The 22,392-nt window shown below is 44.3% G+C and overlaps 1 protein-coding gene across 1 annotated transcript in view; it reads right to left on the bottom strand.

Moving 5' to 3' along the window:
• TMEFF2 (transmembrane protein with EGF like and two follistatin like domains 2) overlaps window positions 1–22,392 on the bottom strand; it is a 119,259-nt gene that overhangs the window by 18,153 nt on the left and 78,714 nt on the right. The window contains exons 6-7 of the mRNA XM_062506707.1: window positions 12,463–12,611; window positions 11,334–11,393 (exon numbers count right to left, since the gene is read on the bottom strand). Of these exons, the coding sequence (XP_062362691.1) occupies window positions 11,334–11,393; window positions 12,463–12,611 (209 nt within the window). The remainder of the gene's footprint in view (window positions 1–11,333; window positions 11,394–12,462; window positions 12,612–22,392) is intronic.

Genomic DNA, 22,392 nt, shown 5'->3' with positions numbered 1-22,392 from the left:
ATGTCTTTTTGGCTACAAGGCGTTTCCTTCAATCCTTTTGACAATCTGAAGGTTTTACAGTCCTAGTTTTGCACTGCTTTTATATTCAGTTTTGATTACTAAAATCAGTCCTTTTTTGGGGGGGCACATGTTGGCAAGATGCTGCCAAGCTGAAGTGTGACACCCATTTGGCTCCCTTCCCTCCTTTCTTTTTTTCCAAGGTAGCATCTGTGCTTGTAGAAACATGCTGCCTGAGAGGATTCATCCAGGAAACCAAAGAAAGAGCTGCAGAATTTGGGGGAAGTGTGTGTGAGAAAATAGGAGACTGAAATAAAAATACTTGACTCCTATATGTGGTATTTTTGTACACTTCCTGAATCACATGCCTGGCAAATCCCTTGTGAATATCCTGCTTATTTTAGTTGCCAGAACATGACCCTGAATGGCCTGGGACTACTCAGAGATATGTCTGCTGTTGGCTAAAAGCATGGTTTCAGCCATACTTTCCACTGCTTTTGTTCAGGCTATTCAGAAAAGTTTTGCTATGCTCAGAAACATTTTATTGACATGTTGCAAACCCGTGATCACTCCTCCTTACAAATCAAAGCTACACTTGCTGAGGGATGAATCCTCCGTGGTTTGATGCTATTCTTATTCCCTCCTTTGCCCTGAGTCCTGCATTGTAAAACTGTGATGGCAATGGGTCCACACAGTCTACAACCTCGCTTTTTGTATCAGTCCAGCTGTATTGTTAGAATCTTTTGTGGCTGCTCAGAGGGTTTGCTTTCAGCAGACTACATGTTTGAAATTCCTACTTGGTAAACAGCAGCACACCAAGCAGTGTGCATCCTTTCCCATGCCTGGAGCTGGAGAGACATCCCTTACTATTCCCAATTTTAAGTATAGGAGAAAAAGGAAAATGTAATAACAACAGTATAAAATGTCACTGCAGCAAAACCCACTGCATTCCTTACCTATTTTACCAAAATACACTCTTTTCCATCTGTCCTGAAACCCTGCAACAGAGGGACAGAGCCAAACCCTTTGCGTGTTCTCGGGTTTGCATCAGCAGGGTCCAAACGTCACCACACAAATTAAAGCTTTTTGTCTCTAACTCCTGTGCCAAGGGTCTGTCAGGCAACAGCTGATGCAGAGAGGAGCCCACCCAAGGCTGCAGAACACACTTTGTGCCTATCAGAGCCCTCCAAGGCACACTGGAGACGCAGCTACGGAGCTGTCACCTCCCCTTGTCTGCTGATGCCAAACTCCTCCACCAGTGCAGTGTTCCTGAGCTGACTTCCCCACGGACCCAGCCCAGACCCTGCCTGCTGAAATAAGCCAACAGCAGACAACATCTGGTGGGCTGGCTCCCATCAAACCCTCCCAATCCAAACCCTGGCTCCCCCTCCCCGTGTGATGGGACAGAAAGCAAGCACAGAGCTCGCCCTGCAATTTCCATCCATAAAGAGTGGAACAGCTTCTCTATGCCCCAGAAGTCCTGGGATTCATCACTGCTCATTTTCAAGCACAGACAGAAAAGTCTATTAAGAACTTTTTTTTTTAATTTTAATAAATGAATACCTGCACTCACTGTTTTTATACAGCTGTTATTATTGTCTTGCAGCAATGCCACAGAAGTGAGCTGTAATGATGGCATTTGTGAAAATAAAGGGTATGGTATTTTAACTCCACGCTCTCTCCTACAGCTAATATTGAAAGCAGGAGAAGCTGAATGGAAAAGAAAGGGCAATTCTGGGAAATGGAAAATTTGCTAAGAATAAAAATGGATGAAAAAGCCACACAGAGAAAGCTCACAGCCATTAAACTCAACGGCCACTCTCCCACTGCTTTCAGCAAGGCCTTAATTTTACCTACTACCTCTTTAAATCTTATTGACTCTTACAACAGTATTTTAAACCAAACAGCTGACATCCTTCTGCCCAGCCAAGGCCTTTTAAATCACTGAAATGCAGGATGGAAAAAAATCTGCAGTGCCAGATGTGTCTAAAAACAGTCACAGTTCTTGTTGAGGCAATCCACAGAGGAAAATGTCTAGCATTTACCATGCCTGACAAAACACTAACAGTTGATCAGTTTGGATATTATACACTAATAACAAGCTTTTCCATGGCTACTTCATTTGCAGAGCATGGAGACAGGCTACACTACTGTTACTGGATTTCAGAACAGTGCTTTTTTATTTAATCCTTTTCCTTCCTAGCTGGATGGAAGTACACTTCCATTATTAAATGAAACTGTAAACCAAATACTCTAGGGAAGGGGTGTTTTTGATGCATACCTGACACTGTTTTAAACCACAGATAAAATAAGAGGGAGGTTAAAACCATAAGGGAGAGTTTTAATTCTTCCCTGCCCCCCCACCCCAAAAAATATTTTGCCATTATGTAATGCTGTCTAAAATGGCTAAGGCTTGTGAAAACAGCAGTAGGCAAAGCAGTGCATTTTGATTCAGTGCTGATAATATTCTGACATGCACTGCCACTGGTACTCTAGCAGCACGTTTTGTTTACAGCTGTTGTATTTCCAAGAAGAGAGTTTCACAGTCACTTAATGTTCATGGTTACAAGGTAAAATGACAGCCCAAGTGTGTAAGAAGTCACCTTTCTAGGCAGGTAAATATTGCTTTTCAAGCCTGAGTTATTAAGAGCACTTCTCCTTGCTTGGTGATACAGAGGTGCTCCTCAAACTGCTGAGGCTGGGTTTATCCTGAATGCAGAGGAATGCCTGTATGGACAGAAGTATGGGAGAAGGCACAGCTCACATCCAAACTGCAGCAGCTCCTGCTGAAATTCATACTTTCTCTAAACCATTTCCATTTTCCTTCAGAAACAAGCTTCTGTCACCCGTGGTTTCATACACTAAATGTTAATAAGGAAAGAACAGTTACCTTGCACTGCTTGAAAAATCAGTGCAGGGTGTGGCTTTTAGCAGGTGTGCTCAATGGAAAAGGTAAATGAACTTTACAACAGGTGTGCTCAATGGAAAAGGTAAATGCACTTTTTAACAGGTGTATTCAATGGAAAAGGTAAATTCACTTTTTAACAGGTGTATTCAATGGAAAAGGTAAATGAACTTTTCAGCAGGTGTATTCAATGGAAAGAAGTGGAACCATCACCCAAATAAAACTGCTGTGGCAAAATATTTGTCAGATTTTACTTTCTTTACCCAAACCTATCAAACCAGGCAAAAACTGTCACTCGTCTCCATCTATTCTAATTATGTAGGTCTACTAAAAACAAATACACCAGCTCCTTCTCTTCTTCCCCAACTGTATTTCCTTTAATCCCACCAGATGTGTTTATACTCCTGAATCCAGGTGAGAACCTTTCTTTTCTCAAGGCTCAGTTTACCACTGCATGTGTCTAAATGATCAAATTATCTCGTGTTTGTAGTGCAATTTGACATGGTGATACTCCTTCTACAAAAAAGGATGTTTCAGTCAGTTCTAAGCAGCAACTTTCCTATCAGTTACAACTTATTTATTACAACTGTCATGTGCTTTCATCTTGTGGTATTTTGATATCTAACATTTCATAAAGAATGCCAAAACATCCCATGAAACAAAATTCTGAGGAAATTCAGTTCTATGAATATTTCAAAATAATTTTTTTTTTTACGTTTCACACTAGATCAAACACAAATATTTAAATGTTGATGTTTCCTGAAAACATATATTCTGGCATCTCATTTGAACTCTCAAATCCTTGGGAAGGCTTTGTGATTCCCAACAGCAAAATCACAGAAACCAGGCCTAAAATAGAGCTGCAGGGCATAAAAATACACTGTGGTACTCCTTAATACCTGACAACTAATTCAAATTAGTGTAGTGGATGGCAAACAGCTGCTCTGCACCATTTTGAACATTATCCTTCAAGAATGACTCTTGAGATGATCCAAGTGCCTGGAGCCCAGAGGAAGGACAGAACCAAGGGTGAGGGAAATTCCTCCCCAAGTCCAGAAAACAGGATTAACTGCCCGCCCTGTTTCTTGAGGAAGACTGATAAGAGTCCTGTCTCAGATCCCTTTAAAAAAAAAAAAAAATTTTTCTTTTCTTGTAGGGGAAGCAGGGGAGTTGAGAAAGGAAAGAAGATGCTGTCAAGAGGGAAATGCTTTCAGGGTGTCCAAATGCCAAGGACAGTTCCTACCATGGTCCTGGCAGGTGGATGAAGTGCTGTGACACCCAGAGCAGAGCCCCCAGGTGCCACGTGTGCCACCACCCTGCCTCACCCTACCTGTCAGATTGCTGGTCCTGCAGAGGCAGAAGAACTTCAGCTTCCCTGTGACTTGTGGTGAGCACTGGCTCTGGGGCTGCCTGCAGTAAATTCAAGTACAGATCTGCAAAATCCACTTCATAGCCTGCATTGTTAAATGGAGTTCATACAGAACTCTGCTGTTTAATGCTGGTATATCTCAAAGGAGGGGCCTGGAAAATGGCAAAGATGCAGTATTAACTAGGTGCTGCAAAGTGATTTAGTCAGATATAAAAAGACCTTTTTGGATAACTGTAAACCCCTTCACAATGGCACAGTGGCTGCAGCCAGGAATTATGGTGCATATTCCATATATCCATGGCAGCTGAACATTGGCTGTAGATCACGTTGTTTCATTCCCATAAACCTCTGAAAACAAAGGTTAGGAAAAACAAATTTAGGGAGTAGCTGTAACTGGGGCATAAAACCTAGCATGACTGCAAACCACAAATGTAATTTTTTGAGAGTCCCTACCTTTGCCATTAGAGGTCCTATTTAGGAAGGAGGTATCTGGTTAAAGACAACTTGAGAAATCAGGCACAGCTCAGCTTGTGTTGAGTTTCGGGGATCAGATTTTTGTCTGAGCAGGAAGGTGTCTTTCTTTTCTGCAAGCTTTGCCTTCCTTTCAGCTTAGCCATTCTTCTGATCAAAACACAGATACTGAGCAGAGGACCAAAAGATCAGCAAGCACTGAAAGGTTCAGGTTTGCTTGTGAAGATGGGTCCCTGTGCTCCAAGTAACACCCAACATATGTAAATGGAACCTTATGTGTTTATGGACTGGGACACAAATGGAAGAATCTGTAGAAATCCCTACATGAACTCAGGTCTGCTCATCTCTACTGCACATAGAATTTCTGTTTTTACCCATAACCTTTAAGAAAACAAAATGTAACAGAAGACTGCTAACACGACAGCATAAGGGGAAAACCAACAAGTAAGGCACAAACTTGGGCAAGCACATGAAGTGTCTGGAGCAAGCTTCATAAATTTCTCACAGTTCTGATGGAAACCCCACATGACAAAATATACTTGGATTACAACCTCCACCCTCACCCCAGATCTTAAGGAAGCTTTACACCTGAATTCATTTCCAGGAGTTAAATGCTTCAGGATGCTGACAACACTAGAACAGCCTGGTCTGGTTTTGTGGTTTTTTTTTGGGCTGCCTGTGCCAATACTGGTGTTACAAGCTGGAACTTGTTTTTACCTTTTGTTTCCTACAGATCAAATTCTTAGCCTGGATTTACTGAATTTTCAGGCTCCCAAGCTTTAATGCAAATCAAATAGCTTTCTTTATAATGTTCACTCACAACAATACTGAATTTGTTTATTATGGGAAGAAAGCACAAATGAATTCTGCAACTTCTGATTCACACTCATTAGTGACTGAATTAAGGGCTAAGCTTTAGAGGCACAAATGGAAATGTTCTTCCTCGTTGAGCTACATCAGTCTAAGGTAAAGAGATGTCTAGCAGCTCACCTGAGACCTAATTTAAGTTTTAATGCTAACAATTACAGGTTCCACGAGCATGACACTGGGAAATTTTAAGTAATGAAAAGGCACAATTTATCTCATTATACAACCAAAAACCCCCCCAGAATTAAAAAAAAAATAAATAACAAGGCACATTTTACCAAGCTTAGTGCATACAATTCAAAGTTAGAGGAGAACTCCCATAAAAAGTGAGGTATTCTCTTGAGGCTGGCAGATTAAATGAGCAATATTTCTCTCTCCTTCTCGCTTGTTTTTAAAATCTCCATAAGCCTGTTTTTATTCTGCATGCTCCTCAGGAAGAGACTGTTAGGAGTAAGTGCTGTTAAATCACATGGCACAGCTCTCTGGAGTGCTGCAGCTTCCTTCCTGGCAGGGGGCTTGTTTGTGAGGCTATTATGTGACCCCTACCACAGTGTGTCTGTCTCCCATTCCAAAAAAATTATGTAGATTCCAGCAAGACAGAGCCAAGCAGGACCTGAAGGCAAATTTGAGATGGTTCTACAGAAGAAAAGCACCTGGAGTAACCTGTGCTGCAGTGCCCATAGCAAGACAATTGCATTTTTGCCCCAGCCTTTCCTATTTTAGAAGTAAAACATCCAGTCTTCCTTATGACTCAGGAAAATGTTGGAGTGGGACTTTCCACACGCCAGCTTTTACAGCCCTGGAGTTAAACCACAAAAGAAGCAGCTGCAGGTTTTCATTTCAAAAACATCCAGGACAAGTGGAGGTTTGGGGGCCGAGAGAGTCCTTGGGATGACTCTGCTGTCCACTCAGACTGGAGTTCAGAAGTAGCTGGCAGTAAGATTTATTGACCCAACAGCTGGTATCCATCACTTTTAGGTTTTCCTCTGGATATCAACAACACTGCAGGAGCTGCAAGGCACCACCAGGCTACAGAACACAGTGATCTCCCTCGTGCTTAAAAACCTCTCCCAAGAATCTAGACTGAGTTTTTTTCCTGTGTTTTGTAGAGCTCATCTACCACCTTTTGAAGACTTTTACTGTGCCTAGAACTTAAAGTGTATTTTCATAAAACCTTGCAAACGAAGTGCAAGTAGAGATTTGTAAATGCAGGTAACAATTCAAGGAGCATTTTAAAAGCTTCCTGTTTCTAAAAAAAAAAATGTATCACTTGTACCATTCTTGTTCCACAGGTCGGAGTGTGTCTGTGTGTGTGTGTGAGTGCAGGTGGAGGCTGCAGCTAGACAGCAGTCATGCTGCCACACAGCTGTCAAAATATTAAAATCTAGGTTTTTTTCAATTTTTAAGTGATTTGATGGAATAGCAGGAAGGCTTTCTATATAATCTACTTATTTAGTGTGACAACCTCTGACTCTGAGGCTAAGGAATTGAAAGTCAAGCAAATCTGCATATGCAAGGATGTAATTTCTCTCACGTTTTTACAAAGCTGCAGAAGAGAAATAGTTTCTCTCTAGCTGTGAAGGTTGCACAGTGTTCAGTTTTGTGTCTCACTTGCTAATTCCATTAAGAAGAAAGGAAAACCTGGTTCACAAAGGCAGAGCAAAAATGCATCATAGCTTATATCCCATAGCAAAGCTCTGGGGCTTTATTATTCTTCAGCAGTTCAGCAAATGGCTGATATAGTAGTAGACACAAAATTTAATTTAAACAGACAATGTCAACTGGTTTAGACTGCAAACTTAACCTACTTTGAAAATGCCATGATCTGGAGAAGGAATCTAGTCTGAAGTTCTCATATTTTAGTCCAGGGGAAAAAAAAAAAAAGTCACTATAGAAATTCAGCACAGCTGTTTCTGATTCCTGGCTCCTGTCCAGGCCTGTTATAGCCAACAGAGATGGCTGGGAATGAATTGTATTTATTTTGGAGTCCAGGACTCTTGGACTTTTGAAGGGACTCACTGAAGAGTCTGAGACTCTTCTTTATCCTCGTAATGTGTGATGGCTCTCATGGCCCTGATCCCACAGCCGTGCCCCAGCCAAGGGAAGATGATGTGTTGACACAGATGGATTTTGCCCTTTTTGGTGGAGCTCTGAGTTTGCTTGGGCAACACAGCCATCTGTTGGATTGCTCACCCGAGCACCCCCGGGAGTGCCAGGATGGCCCCGGTGCCAGGCAGAGCTCTGAAAAACATCCAAGACTGTCATGCAGGTTTGAAATCCCATGGGAAGCCAGGAGGGTGAGCAGGGAACAGAGCAGCCATGAGCAGACGTGCAGCATTTTGTGCTCGTTATCGGCTCCGGGCGCAGCAGCAGCACTGGCAGGATGAGCCAAGGCAGTGCCTGCAGGAGAACCCCAGGACTCCCCAAGAGCCCAGAAAGCACCACCTGAGGCTGCTGCCAAGGGACAGTTCACTGCCCTCGAGGAACCCAAAAATACAGCTCAAACTGACCGCTTGTGGATGCACGTTTTTCACCAGAGGAGAATATTTGGGCTGAAAATGCCTCCTTCCATCAGCTTCTCTGAGCTGCTGGCATTCAGCTGCTGAGACTTGATCTAATCAATGCTCATATGGGGAGGTTTGTCTGGCCTGGAATATGGTATTATTGAATAGGTCTGTCAAATTCGTCAGTGTCTTTGCAGACAATTTTCATGAATGTGTAACACTGAAATATGGCACACCCATACTGACTTACTCCTTATGGTGCTCAAAATGGCTTGGAAAAAGCCCTCTGTGATTTGATAATGAGAAAGGATAAAGTCATTAGGGGGATAATTGCTAACATCCAGGTCTTAAGAAGAGAATATAAATATTGAAGAATATAAATAAATAGGCAAATGGATTAACAAGACGAGAACTCCTTGATTGCCTGGACTCTGAATTCCAAAGTGCCACCAAAACAGCCTTATTTATGCATACAATGGGGAAATAGAAGAAAACATCCATCACAGGACTTTCAGCTCAGACAGTACATTCTAAAACATACATTACACTTAAAATGCTTCAAAACGCTCTTTCACGGAAATTGCAAGATAAAGTGTATTTCTACTGGATTTGAGGGAAAATTCCCACCCATTCATTTATCCAGTAAAACCAAATCTCACTGCACAAACTTGATCAAGGTCAACGGTCTGCCATGCGCTGAGGAGAGTGAGAATCTCCCCAAGTCTGATAAATAACTTGGGATTTCAGAAGAAGGAGAGGCCAGCACTGCACAGAGGCACAAATGCACAAGTGTAGAGACACGGTGGTGACATGTACAGCCCAGGCAGCCAGGTGGAATGGTGACCCTGGAGAGGCAGGACAGGTCAGAGGCTGTCCTCCTACAGCTCACTCTTAGGTTTGCTTTATTGTAAAAGGGTGGACTGCTTTTTGGGTGCCTCTCACATTGGTCAGGCACTTAAGAGTGCTGGCATAAATCTTGCCTGTGTAAAGCAAGACCCCATAAAAACCGAGGTGATGCAGGCCTGATGCAAAGGTGTATCCCCCAAAGGAACGAGTACCCTTGGCTTTGCAAGATTTGTGCATTATTGGTGGGCATCAGCTGGCTGGCAGGAAGAGGAGGGAGCAAAGACACTGATGGAACAGACAGTTTGACTAGTTCAGTATGGAAAATCCCAGCTGGGTTTTGGGACTTGTGGCTGTTTGCAGAGTTTCTGCCTTCCCGGGCCCCCATGGTGGGCATTGTGGGGGTGGTGATGGAGAAACCCACAGGGCTCAGCCACCACAGTCCCTGCAAAGAGCATTTGGCTGCATTAGCATAATTGACAACATCAATTATGCCCACTGCTATACTCCCCCCTGGGAAAGGCTGTCCATACAAGCCGCTGTTTTTAAAAGCGTGTGGTGTTCACGGTCTCAGAGATTTTTATTGCCATGAAATGGCAGAGAACAAAGGTATTGTGTGTGGAAAGCCGCAGGCTCAGGGAAATTGCTGCAGAGGCTGAGGAACTGCTGCTTTTTCACACAAAGCTTCCCATGGTTAGGGCAGCAGTTCATGTCTGAGGAGGTACAAAGGTGGGAAAAATGTTGGCATATACCACATTCTTATCAGAGCCATGACCATCAAATGTTCCTGCAGCTGGAAGAACACGAGGATGGCACAGAGCTCCCTGTCTGACAAATGCTGATGCATGAATGTTCACTGAGGCTCACTTTTATACTACTGCCTTCCTCTTCCCTGATTATTTCCAAAAAAGGGAATTGAAAAAGGGCTCCAAGACTTCATCTCAGCTTGGGAAGCCAGCGCTCTCCTCAGCTCTCCAGCAAGAAAGAGAAAGGATTTGAGACAGCATTACTCGGTCTTGTTTCCAACTTAAAACATTTTGGCTTACTTGGCCTTATCTCCTGTCCCCGCAGGACACAACATCAGCCCTTCCAGCCTTTTAAAAAAACTGACCACTACCTCCCACAAAAAGCTGAGGGTGATCAAGAGTTTGGAGGAAAGACACTGAAGACTTTTTTTTTTTTTTTTCTTTGAATGTCCCTGTCTTCACCAATGGAAGGATTCCCTGGCAGCAGGAAAAACCTGGACCGTGGCTCACCCTTGATCTTTTAGAAATTCATCCCAGCCTTTTCCTTCCATGGCAACTTCTACCCTCCCTGCTTCATGCTGCAGCAGCCCCCAACACCTCGCACTGCTCTGCCTCACCGAGACATCATTTATTCAGAGCTCTATGTTTTAATCATCACGCACTGTTTTAAGCAGGAACAGAACAATCATTTCTAAGGCCAGGTAGCCCACTGTCACAGCGATGGCACAGAGGACATGCACAGGAGAAGACCAGCTGGATTATGTCCTGCCTCAGCAGGAAATGTTCACACCTGTGAAACCGTCAGCTGCCTTTCACCCGAGCCACGCAGCTCGGGCAAACCCAGTGATCCACACCTAGTCTCTCCAAACACTTCAGAACCACAGAAATATCACAGAACTGAAGCAATGAGTGCATCACCTGACCCATTTTCAGCAGACCTTCCCAGGAGCTTTCATTCTCAGTGTGAGCTGCGAACATCTGCGTGCACGTGCGCGCTCACACACACACACACGTTCTGTTTCTAAATCAATCCTCCCAGGCAAAGGGTGTAAAAAATGTCTCCCAAACCTCACTAGTATTTACATGATTTTAATTTCAAGTGCTATATAGGGCTATTCAGCCATTATATTTTACTGTAGCTTCTAAATAAATTAAACCCATTTATCACTTAACCCCCCCACATTTTAAGAACCTTATTAACTTCGTAGTTAAATGCCAACAGGTAATATCTATTATGGCAGCGTTTCATGGTATCCCAGCAGTGCTATGAGCTGGATTTTCACTTCCTTAAACCTGTATATCATGACAAAGATATGCATAATCTAGTGCACTAATTCTATAATTTTCAATAATGTCTGCTAGTTCTGGCAAATAGTTTATGGCATTTATTTCCTCTGTCAGAACAGGTATTTTATGGCCAGCATAGCTGTACGTTGACAAAAGCAGAAGCAGCCCATTTGTTAAAAACAGAATTTGTAGGAAAAGAAAGCACAATGGAAAGACAGTGTTTTCTTAAAGTAAACCAGTAAAACCATGCTAGAAGATGAAGACACTACACCTTAGCAAATGAAGAAGAGAAGAGACTTACACAGACCCTGTGAATTGTGATTCTCACAGAATAGGAACCGTACCTGCATAATCTGTCCTTGCATAATGCCCATCTTCTGATTTTGTAGTTGTTGTAGTATTGTCTGTGTGAAAAGAAATGTGTTGAGTTGCCTGGGCAGCCTGGACTCCATACAGCCCAAGCCCCAGCCACAGTGCCCAGGCAGAGCTGACTTCACTTGCACACACATCATCTCTGCTGGCTGCAAGGCTCTCCTGGGCCTGCCAGGTGAAAACAGCAGGATCTTTTTTCTAACAATATGTGATAACAGATTGCAGCTGGGATAAATATATCAGTCTGAAGCGGGGAGTTGTCATTTCTGCTCCACTTGAAGTAATTGGGGAATTTTAATATGTACCCTGAAATGAACTGCCACTTAGGATGGTTAACTTTAAAGAGATAGGAATAAACTGGAATGTGTTTAATACACCTGTACACTATGGCCTTGTAGGTAGGTGTGCTGAGGATTTATGGGTCAGAAGTGAAGGAAAAAGCTACTGAGAGTCTGAGCCTCAGCAGACACTTCATTTACAGGAGCTATTGAAAAACAAACTATCTTCATTTTTATTTTAGAGAAAAACAGGGTTTTTTAAGTCAGCTTAAGGGTTACAGGTGATGCAGTAGCCCAAGAGGGAGGCACAGAGAAGCACTGTATTTATGGAGAAACAGAGAGAGCCTTGAGCTACAATTGGAAAACTTCCTCCCAGGCATCTTGGGCATCATGGGGCCCAGCAAGGGCCACCTGAAGAACCAGCCCAACCTCTTCAGAGGATGAGCCTCATGCTGCTCCACTTTGAGCACCAGAGGAACCATCCTGGGTGGCAAAATGTGTCTGAGGGGCATTCCCACTGTCCTGCTCCAGCTGCTGCCTGGCAGGCAGAGCTCTGGGCAGGAGCCTGGGGACTGATGCAGAACCCAGAGCAGGGCTGGGCAGTTCCCTGCTGCTGCTGTGGGCAGGGTTAGGAGTGGTTAGACCTCTGCATCACAGAGGGCTCTGCCTCTCATCACAGCCTGTGCTCTACAGTGTAAACTGCAGCAGTCTAGTGGAAATGCAACAATTCCCAAATAAGAAGCCAGCCCTGATTCTATTTTTTTTTCCTTCCTGAACAAAAATTGAAAACATTCTTTGAAATGAATTTTGTTATGAGAGTTACCTTGACATCGACCCAAAGACATGACTTCAATTTTCTCCTGTTTCTGGCATGATGCCTCTTTGATTTGACATGCATTATCATAAGATTTCCCATCGGAAGCACAAAGAGGATTGAAGTTGGTTTGAGAACAGTCAATGTTGCACACACACCTGAAAAGATACAGAAAGAGAAAAAAGAAGAGGCTAATATGAGAAACGTTTTTCAAGACATCATAAATACATCTCAGAAATGTAAGGGTTTGTATTATCCTGACCGTACAATGCAAATGAACATAATGTAAGTGGAAAGTTCTGTCAAGAGGTCACTTGTATTTCTTGATGGAAATGAGATGCAGGGAGAGGGAAGAGGCACGTAAAAGCAAGCCAAAAGAAAGATAAAAGAAGTGTGTTTCACATGGAAAACTGTACCACAGCATTACCACTTGTAATCTCCTGTAAACCAAAGAGATATGCAGACAAAGCAAGCTGCTGAGCCCTCCTGCAAACTAAAGCAGCCACAAAATTCTCCTCTGTTCAGGGGCTGTCCATTGTATGTAATACCATATAAATGTGGTTTATACTGATTTATGATTTAATTCTGAAAATAATTACAGCATCTAGAAGCACTCTGATTGTAAGAGAAGATGTGATACTGAAGCCTCACTTCACCCCACAGGGATAAAAGACACCTGCCAAGACTGACACTGGAGCAGGGATGTGACCACTGGTAGGATCCCCCCAGCTCCTGGACACAGAGAGGCCACTCAGTAGTAAAGCCAGGAGAATGCAGTTTTAGGGAAGACTTTATGCACAAGCACATTCTGAAGCACTTGGGTAACCCAGCAAGCAAAGAGCCTTACCCAGGTGCTGCCCAGGAAGTTTCTCCTGACCTGGCGTCGTGCTCTGCCTGGGGCGAAGGCTCCCATGCCCCAGAGCACAGCGTGGGCAAATGCAGGCAGGCCAGTGGTGGCCCCATGCTCAGATTACTCAGGGCCATCTCCAGAGACTCCAGAACCCAGGCTGTGAGCTCCTGGGCTGCCCGGTGATGTGAACCAGAGCACAGGGAGGTATTCACTGCCAAAGTCTGCTCTGGATCTGAACTAACGCCCTAACGTGGACACACCCTGATCCCAGAAAGCCTCGCCACTGCTTCCACAATGGAGAAACTGAATTATTTCCATTGACAGCAGGATGCAGACTCTTTTCTTCGGGTTTCTCTTATTTCATTGACATTAGCAACATCAGGGTAAAGGCACGCTGATCTGTGTCCCAACTGTGGCATGTAACAGACAGCTCAGCCTCAGCAAACCCAACGGGATCTTGCTTGGGGACAAAGCCAGAGGTCTAACCTGGCAGCTGCCCCAGCTCTTCTGAGCAGGTAATTGTGCACACGCTGCTATCTAAACTCTTCCTGGCTCCTTGTGACATTAAGGCAAAGCAATGCAATTGATGCTCTGTCTCCAGCCCGCTGGCTGTGCTGAACCTCAGTGCCAGCTCCACAGCTCTCCCTTTGCAAAGCTAAGTAATGGAGATGTCAAGCCTCTAGCCTTGCTGCTTGATTTAAGAAAGTGTTTAGAAGTCAGTCCACCTCCCGTTTGCAGCAGACATCTGGACACCTTTGGCTACTGGAGGTTTAGAGGGATACACTCAAAACTTTGGTGGAAAGAGGAAGAAAATTAGAGCGTGTGGATCTGATATCTCCATCATCCTGTTTGGCTTCTGGCTTCCAGGAATGTGCCCAGGGTGATGGAAAACAGTGGAACCAGCAGTTGTCTTCTGTTAGAATTTCTTTTTCTTTTTTTTTTTTTTTGTTTTACACTGGGTAGGTCTATTTACCCCAAATGTTCACAAAATACAGAAAACTCCAGTTCAAAAAGAGGCCAGTGGTGAAAAGCTGTGGTTATAAATTAAATTACATGATTTCATAACTCAAAGAAAAGCGCCTAACTCCCTGTGTGTAGCAATTTCCCCACACTGATAAACATACAGAAGAATATAAGAAAAAAAAATGCACTGCATTTCCCAAGAATCTCCTTATCAGCAGAATAAGAATGTTCTGCTCCACTGAAATATTAACCATCATCATTTCTTCCTGCAGCCATTTCCAGCTCCCCACCTTAGTCAAACTCACTTCATTAGGAAACATTTACTGCTCAAGTAATAACAATTCTTTCCACGTAGCTCCACCATTTGCATTTCAGATGGGACACAATCAGCCGTATGCTCCTTTTTTTTTTTGTAATAAACCAGCTAAGAAACAGCTTCACTTCTCTACATTTTGCTACAGAAAAATGAGTGAAGGTTAATATATATTATGTTTCAAGTCAAGATAGAATTAAGCCAACGGGAAAATTACAACAAAAGGGTGCTCTTCAGGGGAAATCTCAGCAACTTTGGATGCAATTTCAAAAATACCTAGGGGATGTAGGAACCTATGCTCAGAGTTAGACACTTTAGAGACATATTTTAAAGGTGTTTAAATGCTTAAAGATGCATGCAAACACTTTGTGTGGGATTTTTGGTATCTCAGAGACCTATCTCCCACTGATTTCAAAGACTGCTTCAGAGCCCACTAGGCATTTATTTACATCTGCTGATAGCTTCCAAAACACAAAGACCCAAAATTACTTTCCTGACCTCTTCCAGCAAAACTGAGAAGGGAACCAAGGTTTTTCTGTGCCCCAATCAGCAATTTCCACCGTGACACCAGCCTGTCTTTCCAAGCAAACCCCTGCAAGAAGAATGAAGAGGATGTGCCACGCGAGCATCACGAATCCTGTGCTGCTTGTGCTGGGGTCAGACCACTCTTGTGTCAGGGAGAACAGAAAGGGACACCCCCAGGATGACACCATACGCTCCAAAGCCTTATAGGATCTCCTGTGTGAAGCCTGATTTTCAGAGCTAGCTAGAGGGGATGCTGAAAAAATCCCAAATTTGTCACCCCCATCTCCCTGCTCCAAGGATCTGTGCATCACCCACCCCTTGCACAGTTTTCAGCAGCCAACTTCTAGCTTGCATCTGCAGTTTATTACTGCTTTTGCACTTATATACTTAAATCCTACTTTAAGGCTGCACAATTAAGTTGACATCAAATATATGTCAGGAAATGCAAAAGGTAGGATTGCATCAGGAAGATTTATGTGCCCGCGTCGCTGGCTCTTTTTAATTTATAGTGCTCCCCTTATCAGGGAAAATGACTGTACTCCAACACATTTTTTCAAACTGGAGGAAGCAACAGTCTTCCATTTGGATCATGCTGCCAAATTCCAGAAGAGCAAATTGCAGGGAAAGAGGTGAGACATGTACTCCAAAGGTGTGTGCCCAGGCAAATGGAGCCTCTGAGAATACCTCAGACTTACCAGTGAGGTAATAAATACATAATGAACAGCACTTCATGCATCTGACTGAATGAAAACCTGTAAAGGAGCCTTCACTTCTTGAAGCATTACAAAATGCCAGAGTGGGACTCTGCTGTGTTAAACAAGAACCAAACTGTGACACCCCTGCTTGTTAGGGGACAGTACCAGTGGTGTACCAATGGTGTTCTTTTCTGGGCACACAGAGCACCTCAGCTCTTGTGGGACACCCTGCCCTGAAGAGAGCCTCCCCCTAACTCTTGTCATGCCCAGGGTTGGCAGCACCCATCCCACTGCCAAGAGTGTGTCCAGAGGGCTGCCTGCAGCTTCCCAGTCCCTCAGGCACTCCAGAGTGCCTCGAATTTTAAGTAATCTAATCATTTGACCACTTTATCATCCTGCCTATGACTCCTGACTACAGTTCTATCAATAAATCCATTTGCTTTCTGTGTTCCTAAGTGTAGCACAGAAGAAAGCCTGGCAACAGAAAGGCTGACTGAGCATTCCTGGGGCTCAAGACACTGTGGGAAGGTCAGTGAGGGCTCCTAGGGGGTCACAGAATGAAGCTGCACCCAAGAGCACGCACAGAATACATGTGTAAGATTTGACCATGCCTTCTGCAGTCAGAAACACACCTTTAAAAGCCTCTCTGGAGAAGGAGAGCCTCCAAGGTGTCAGCAGATACCCTGCAGCTCCTCTGAGAAAGGAAGAAATACTGTTCCACAGGCCCTTTGCATCTTCAGGTAATGGGCTCATATGTTAATTGATTAAAATTTGGGCTGCCACCATAAACAGTCATTAAACAAGGCCCATTTTCTTATGTCTTTTCTTCCAGGTCATTGTGATAGTCTCCAATGAATTCCCTTTCTTTTATATGCTTTATTTTATTCCATTTCATTTCACACGATGATAACCCTGGAGGAGCTGAACATCCAGCAATCGATGTGGTCACTTTGGTGATCATGGAAGCAAGAAAACACCAAAGCAAGTTAAAAAGACTGTTGAAGGGGCAACCTGAGAGGATTTTGGGCTGACTCCCCGTGGTGGATCTTGCAACATTGCTCCACGACACTGCTGGCCCCTGTCATGAGAATGTCACACCCAGGGTGAACCAGAAAGTGTCTGCAGGCAGAGGTGCAGCCCTGCAGGTAAGGTGCAGGAGAGGCCCAGGAGGATGCCTGGGGGAGAGCTGAGCTTAGCCTGAGGCAGGTGAGATGCTGACAGGCAGCTCCTTGTGCCTCTCTGCTGACCCGTGGGGTGTGTGCTGCTGCACCCTGCCCTCTGAGCTTTGGGAGCCTCTGTCCAGGCACGAACTGCCAAGAGGGTGCTCAGCAGGACAAGGGAACCCACAGGCATTTTGGGATTTCACCTGTTTATGGTGCTTCTGCCCTCCCCAGGGAAATGAGAGAAGAGCACAGAGAACTCCTTTCCAGCCCAGATCCTGATAATGAAGAAATGCTGCCCAGCCCTCAGTCTGGTCTCTGTGCCAGCAGCGATGGAGATGTGCTGCACCAGGCTGCTTGGCCAAGCTGGAGCAGACAACTTGGCTTTCTGTTGAATCAGTTCCCATAAAAATTAATGGGGCCAATAAACCAGGCATGGGTGAGTGCACAGTCTCCTAACACCCCACGGTTCTGCCAATAACATATGGTGTTGTTTTCTGGGCACAGAGTACCTCTGCCTGCAGAGAGCAAGCTCCTGAAGAGAGGATTCATGGCTGTGAAGGACTGTCCCTGGAAGGAGGAACTGCATTTTAAGGAGGAGTCTAAATAAAATGAGAAAATGGTTCTTTGCCCACGAAGGGTAGGAGAATCCTGTAATTCCATTTCCTTAGTCCATGAATAGAATAAAATCACTCGTGACACAGCTTTACAAAAAGAAACACACTCCATGCTTTATCTTTACTCCTAAGGCAACTACTCAGTCTTTGTTTCCAGCAATGCATTACTGAAAAACAATTTTTAAAAAATAACTATGCAACATCTGCACGTAGCATGAGGAAGGTTTCCTATGCAGCTCTGATGGGAAGCAAGGAGCATAAATGAGACAATGCTACCAAAAGAGTGGTTTCACTGGGAACAGATGCAGGCACATTTCTGTCAGAGTGAGATGGCAGTGACAGTTCTTCCCCATTCAACATCTTTTAATTAGCCCTCTGCTGTTTGGAAACCTGAGAGCACTGTTGGTACTACCTCTGTTTATTAAAGATTCATATTCAGACTTTGCTGGCCACGGGTCATTTGCTTTTTGGAAGCAGAGCAACAGAAAATTGTGCCTGAGATATCTGAAAGAGAAGTACTTAATGAAATGACTAACGTCTTCAGCCAAGTGTCTAGTTGATTACAGGGTCCAAACAGCAGAACAGCAATAAATCTGCCACAAAGAGAATTGTCAGTCAAGAAAAAAGGCATAAAACCAAAGAGACAGGGAGGCAAGAGCTAAAAATGTGAAAATGCAAATCCAGTGTTATTTTTACTAGTCGGAGCTCTGATATTTGAGTGCATATGCTAATTTGGTCAAGTGTGAGATCCCACCATGTCTCAGAGAGCACTGTTTTACAGGGAAGGTGACGTTCCATCCTGCAATAATTTTAAACATCATGTATTTTCTCCAAGCAAAAAAAAAACAAAAAAAGACAATGAAAACCCCAACAACATTTTTGCAGCATAAAAAAGCCCAAAGCCTTTCCTTTGCCACAAAATACTGTATAAATAAAAACAGTTGTTGTACATTTATGATATTTCCACCAGAGACATTTCTTATCTTCCTCTGCTCTGACTAGAAAAGGGTGATCAGAAACTCCAATTTCTGGATGTTGGCACAGACCTCTCCAAGCCCCCTGCCCCTCTGAGTAGGATATTAAATGCCCACTTAAAGCAAACCTGGCAGTATACGCCTGCATAAAGAGCCTGGCAATCAGTCCCAAATGCCTTCTCTATCATTTGGATTCCTGCAAGGTTTTTCTTTCTGGTACACAGGGCATCTTTGTTGACATTACCAGCAGGCAAGCTGAAATGAAGCCAGGCTTAACATTACGCCTCGAGACTGGAACAGGCGTCGTGGCACGGCTCAGCCGCGTGTCAGGAGGCTGGTGGGAGCTCTCATTCACCCCTCATTCACCCAGGCAGCTTTGGGGGCGTTTCATGTCTCAGCACAACATCATGCAGAGATGTCTGAATGAGCTCTAGGCAGGGACGGGGCAAGGTGAGCCTTTAGGAGCTCAGGTGGCTCGCTCAGCCCAGCCTTGTACGGACACACAGCCTGTGACAGCCCCTCCCTGGGGAGCAGGGCAGGTCACCTCTGCGCCTACCTTGGCACATCACCCACACACGGAGCCACCTGCCCAGGCAGGCAGCAGAGCTGGATTGTGCCAGGTGGCTCGGACACACCTTTGCTTTGACGTGAGTGTCGAAAGGACCACACAAATCCCAGCTTCTGCCTCCGACCCTCAGCCCTTCTCCAGGCACACCACTGAGCTTTACAGTGATCTCAGCCCTACAGCAGCAGTGGCCTGGTACCATTACACCCCCTGAACAGAGAGGCAAAGTCCTGATGCTCCATGCACAGCCACCAGGGACTTCTGGTAGTCCGGCCACACTCAGGTAGCCCACAGTGGTCTCTGCAGCACGTGGAGCACAGCCCAAGAGGATGGCACCCAAAACTGCCTGGCATCATTGCCTGCTTTGGCATGCACTGAACATCACAGATACGCTGACATACATATATATAAAATATATTCAGAATGCACACTGGCACACAGCGTTTTACACTTTCTATGAATCATACCCTACAACCTGCCTGTGCTTGCCAGGAGACTGAAATCCTATCACTGCACTCTTAGGAACATCATTAAGAGGCTTAAAGAATAGAGACTCTGCGTGTCTCCTTCAAAACAAATTTTGCTGTAATTTTTGAGGTTGATGCAAAACTTTAGCTGCAGTGCAGAACAATAAACAATACATATTTTATAATGGCAGCACAAAAATAGCATGCAGTATTTCTTTCCTGGGCCTGCTAGTGCTTCTCTTCTGCTTTAAGATCACAAAAGAAAAACACAGCTTATTTTGAGAGCCTTCCATCCAATGTTTGTTACTTACTTATTTATTTATCTAATTTATTTTTCCTTTTTGTCCTTTGTAGCCCTGCTTCTGCACTAAGGGCTTTAGCATGCCTGCTTTGCACAGTGGCTTCCCTGGGATATTTTACCTATTTCAACTGTTCAAATGTTTATCTTCACTAGAAGTAAAAGGAGAAAAGCTTGATTCCCTCAGGGTGATGCAATGCTTCTGCATGGCATTTCAATAGCATCCTGTTATTCAAACAATTAGAAATCACAGAGACCATGCACGGAATTATCAGCATACTGCATAGAGATTTTTATTATTATGTAGTGCACAATGAAAATGATTTGAAGGACCCCAAAGCATCATAACAGAAGAAGTGCTGAATAATCAGGTGATTTTTTTTTTTTTCAATTTTTGTGCCAGAGCACAAAATATTGTTTACTGGACATATGTCAAGCTGAAATGCACTAAAGTGGTGAATATATTTACTGATGGCCTTCCTCGCATACCAAATGCAACACACTCTGGGAGTGTAGCTGGAGACAGAGCCAGGAGCTTGGGCTACAGCTGCCACACTGCTGCTGCTGCACAGCAGGGATGGACTGGCAGTGCTTTAAAACACACACGGATTTTTCAGAGCATGCTTTGCATGGCAGCTCATGGAGGATGCTCCAAAACCATGGGCTGCTCCTGGTGACACCTTGCTGGACAGCCCTGAGCAGAGTCCCTGGGCACTGCCTGCCTCCCAGAGCTGGTCTCAGTTTTCAAGAAGTCATCCTGGAGTCTTCAACTCATAAATAAAATCTTTAATCTGCAGTGCAAGACACTACAGCTTGAGTCCTAATTTCTCTTTAATTTCTGACCTGTAACTTTTTTTTACTGAATTTTTGACAAAAAATGATACAAACTTCACCTTTGCTTCCTTTTTACAATTCACAGCACCAATTATAGTGTGACCTTCACCTGGCTTCTCAATGCCTCTGGTGCCCTCAACAGTACATTGAATTGTGTGCTAACAACTTTAGGGCAAAATAAATGTCTCTCTCTCTCTCTCTTTTTTTTGTCCTTCTAAATATCATTCTTACTTAAAAGATACTAAGTTGTATAAAGCGATCTTTGCTATGTTGGATGCTTAAAAGCCAAATAGAACATCACAAGGCTGATAACTGGTTTTGAAGAGTCATGGAAAAGCCCTCTGCTAGCTGTGTGGACAGAGAAGAAAATTCTAATTCTGTGCACATACCAATTCAAGTGTCTGCAGGTATCTAATGTACAAAGTTTATTTAGAATTTATAGAAAAAAATAAATGCCTTTTTATGGTTTCCCTACCCCTGGTGTCCTTCATGTCTCTGTGGTCTGTGCTAAAACAAAGCTTTGCTGACTGTTTCTCTCTCTGTAAACATTTGAGGCTGTCCTTCATGAACAGGTTTATTGCTGTGTGCCTCAGGCTGCTGATACTGTTCACTCCTATCTGAAGCTGGCAGAACAATGAAAATTGTTCCCACAAATCCCACGGTGTCACCCCAGACTGAACAACCATTTGGAATATTGCAACATCCATAGGGAAGCATGGGACACTGTCTAGCTGCAGGTCCTTGCCATGCAGGAAAGATCCATCTGCTCACAAAGAACTGCAACTCCTGTCTGGGACCAACCACAAATTTCTGCTAAAACTTTTGCAAGCACTAGAGGTTATTTCTGCAAGTAGGAAGTGGACTCTGATTTATCAGTGAAAGCAAAGGGATGATGGCCTTTTGGCTAGCAGAGACCAGTGTGCTGTCAGCCCCATCCCCTGCAGCACAATGAGCCATCCACTGCTGGTGGGGAAGGGAAGTGGGGACCTTCCTAAAGTGAGTAAAAACTGTGGTAAAGGAATTCCTCAATGCAAAGCCTGTCTCCACACGTGCAAACCCAGACCAGCTCTCCCCATAAACCCCTCGATGTCCTTAAATACTCTTGAGGTGGAAGAGACCCACAAGGATCACCTTAAGTAAATGGCCCATGCAGGGCTTGGACCCACAACCTTGGTGTTACGAGCACCACCCTCTAACCAGGGCTACCTGCCTGAGGCAGCACCATCTGAACTGGCTGCACATTCCAGGACACCCAGCTGGGTCAGCTGTCTTCACCTACAAAGCAAGCCCCAGTTTGCTATTCAACAAAATTTTAGGAGGGTACTTCCAGGCTTTCCTTCAGGCATTGTTTGCACGTCCTGCACAGGCAGAAGGTGAGAGAGGATGACCTCAGGTTATCCTGCCCAGCAGGGCAATGAGATCTCAGCCCAGAGGTATGAGCCTGGGACTCAAGCAAACCACTGCACTTGCAAGAGGAAGGGTGCAACAGCAGCCCTCTTTTCCTCAGAGCATTCAGGTCTGTAGGTAAAAGCTACTGTACAAAAGCAGGCATTCCTGCTGCCTGGGATCTGCCTCTGCTCTTCTCTGGCTGCTTTTGGGTTCAAGCCCCAAGGGAACAGTACTGCTGCCAGGGAAAGGCAGACAGATGAATGACTGCCATGTGCCATCTCAAGGACAT

Source organism: Cinclus cinclus, chromosome 21 (assembly GCF_963662255.1).
Source record: "Cinclus cinclus chromosome 21, bCinCin1.1, whole genome shotgun sequence".
Lineage (NCBI taxonomy): Eukaryota > Metazoa > Chordata > Aves > Passeriformes > Cinclidae > Cinclus > Cinclus cinclus.
This window is presented reverse-complemented; position numbering and strand designations above follow the sequence as displayed.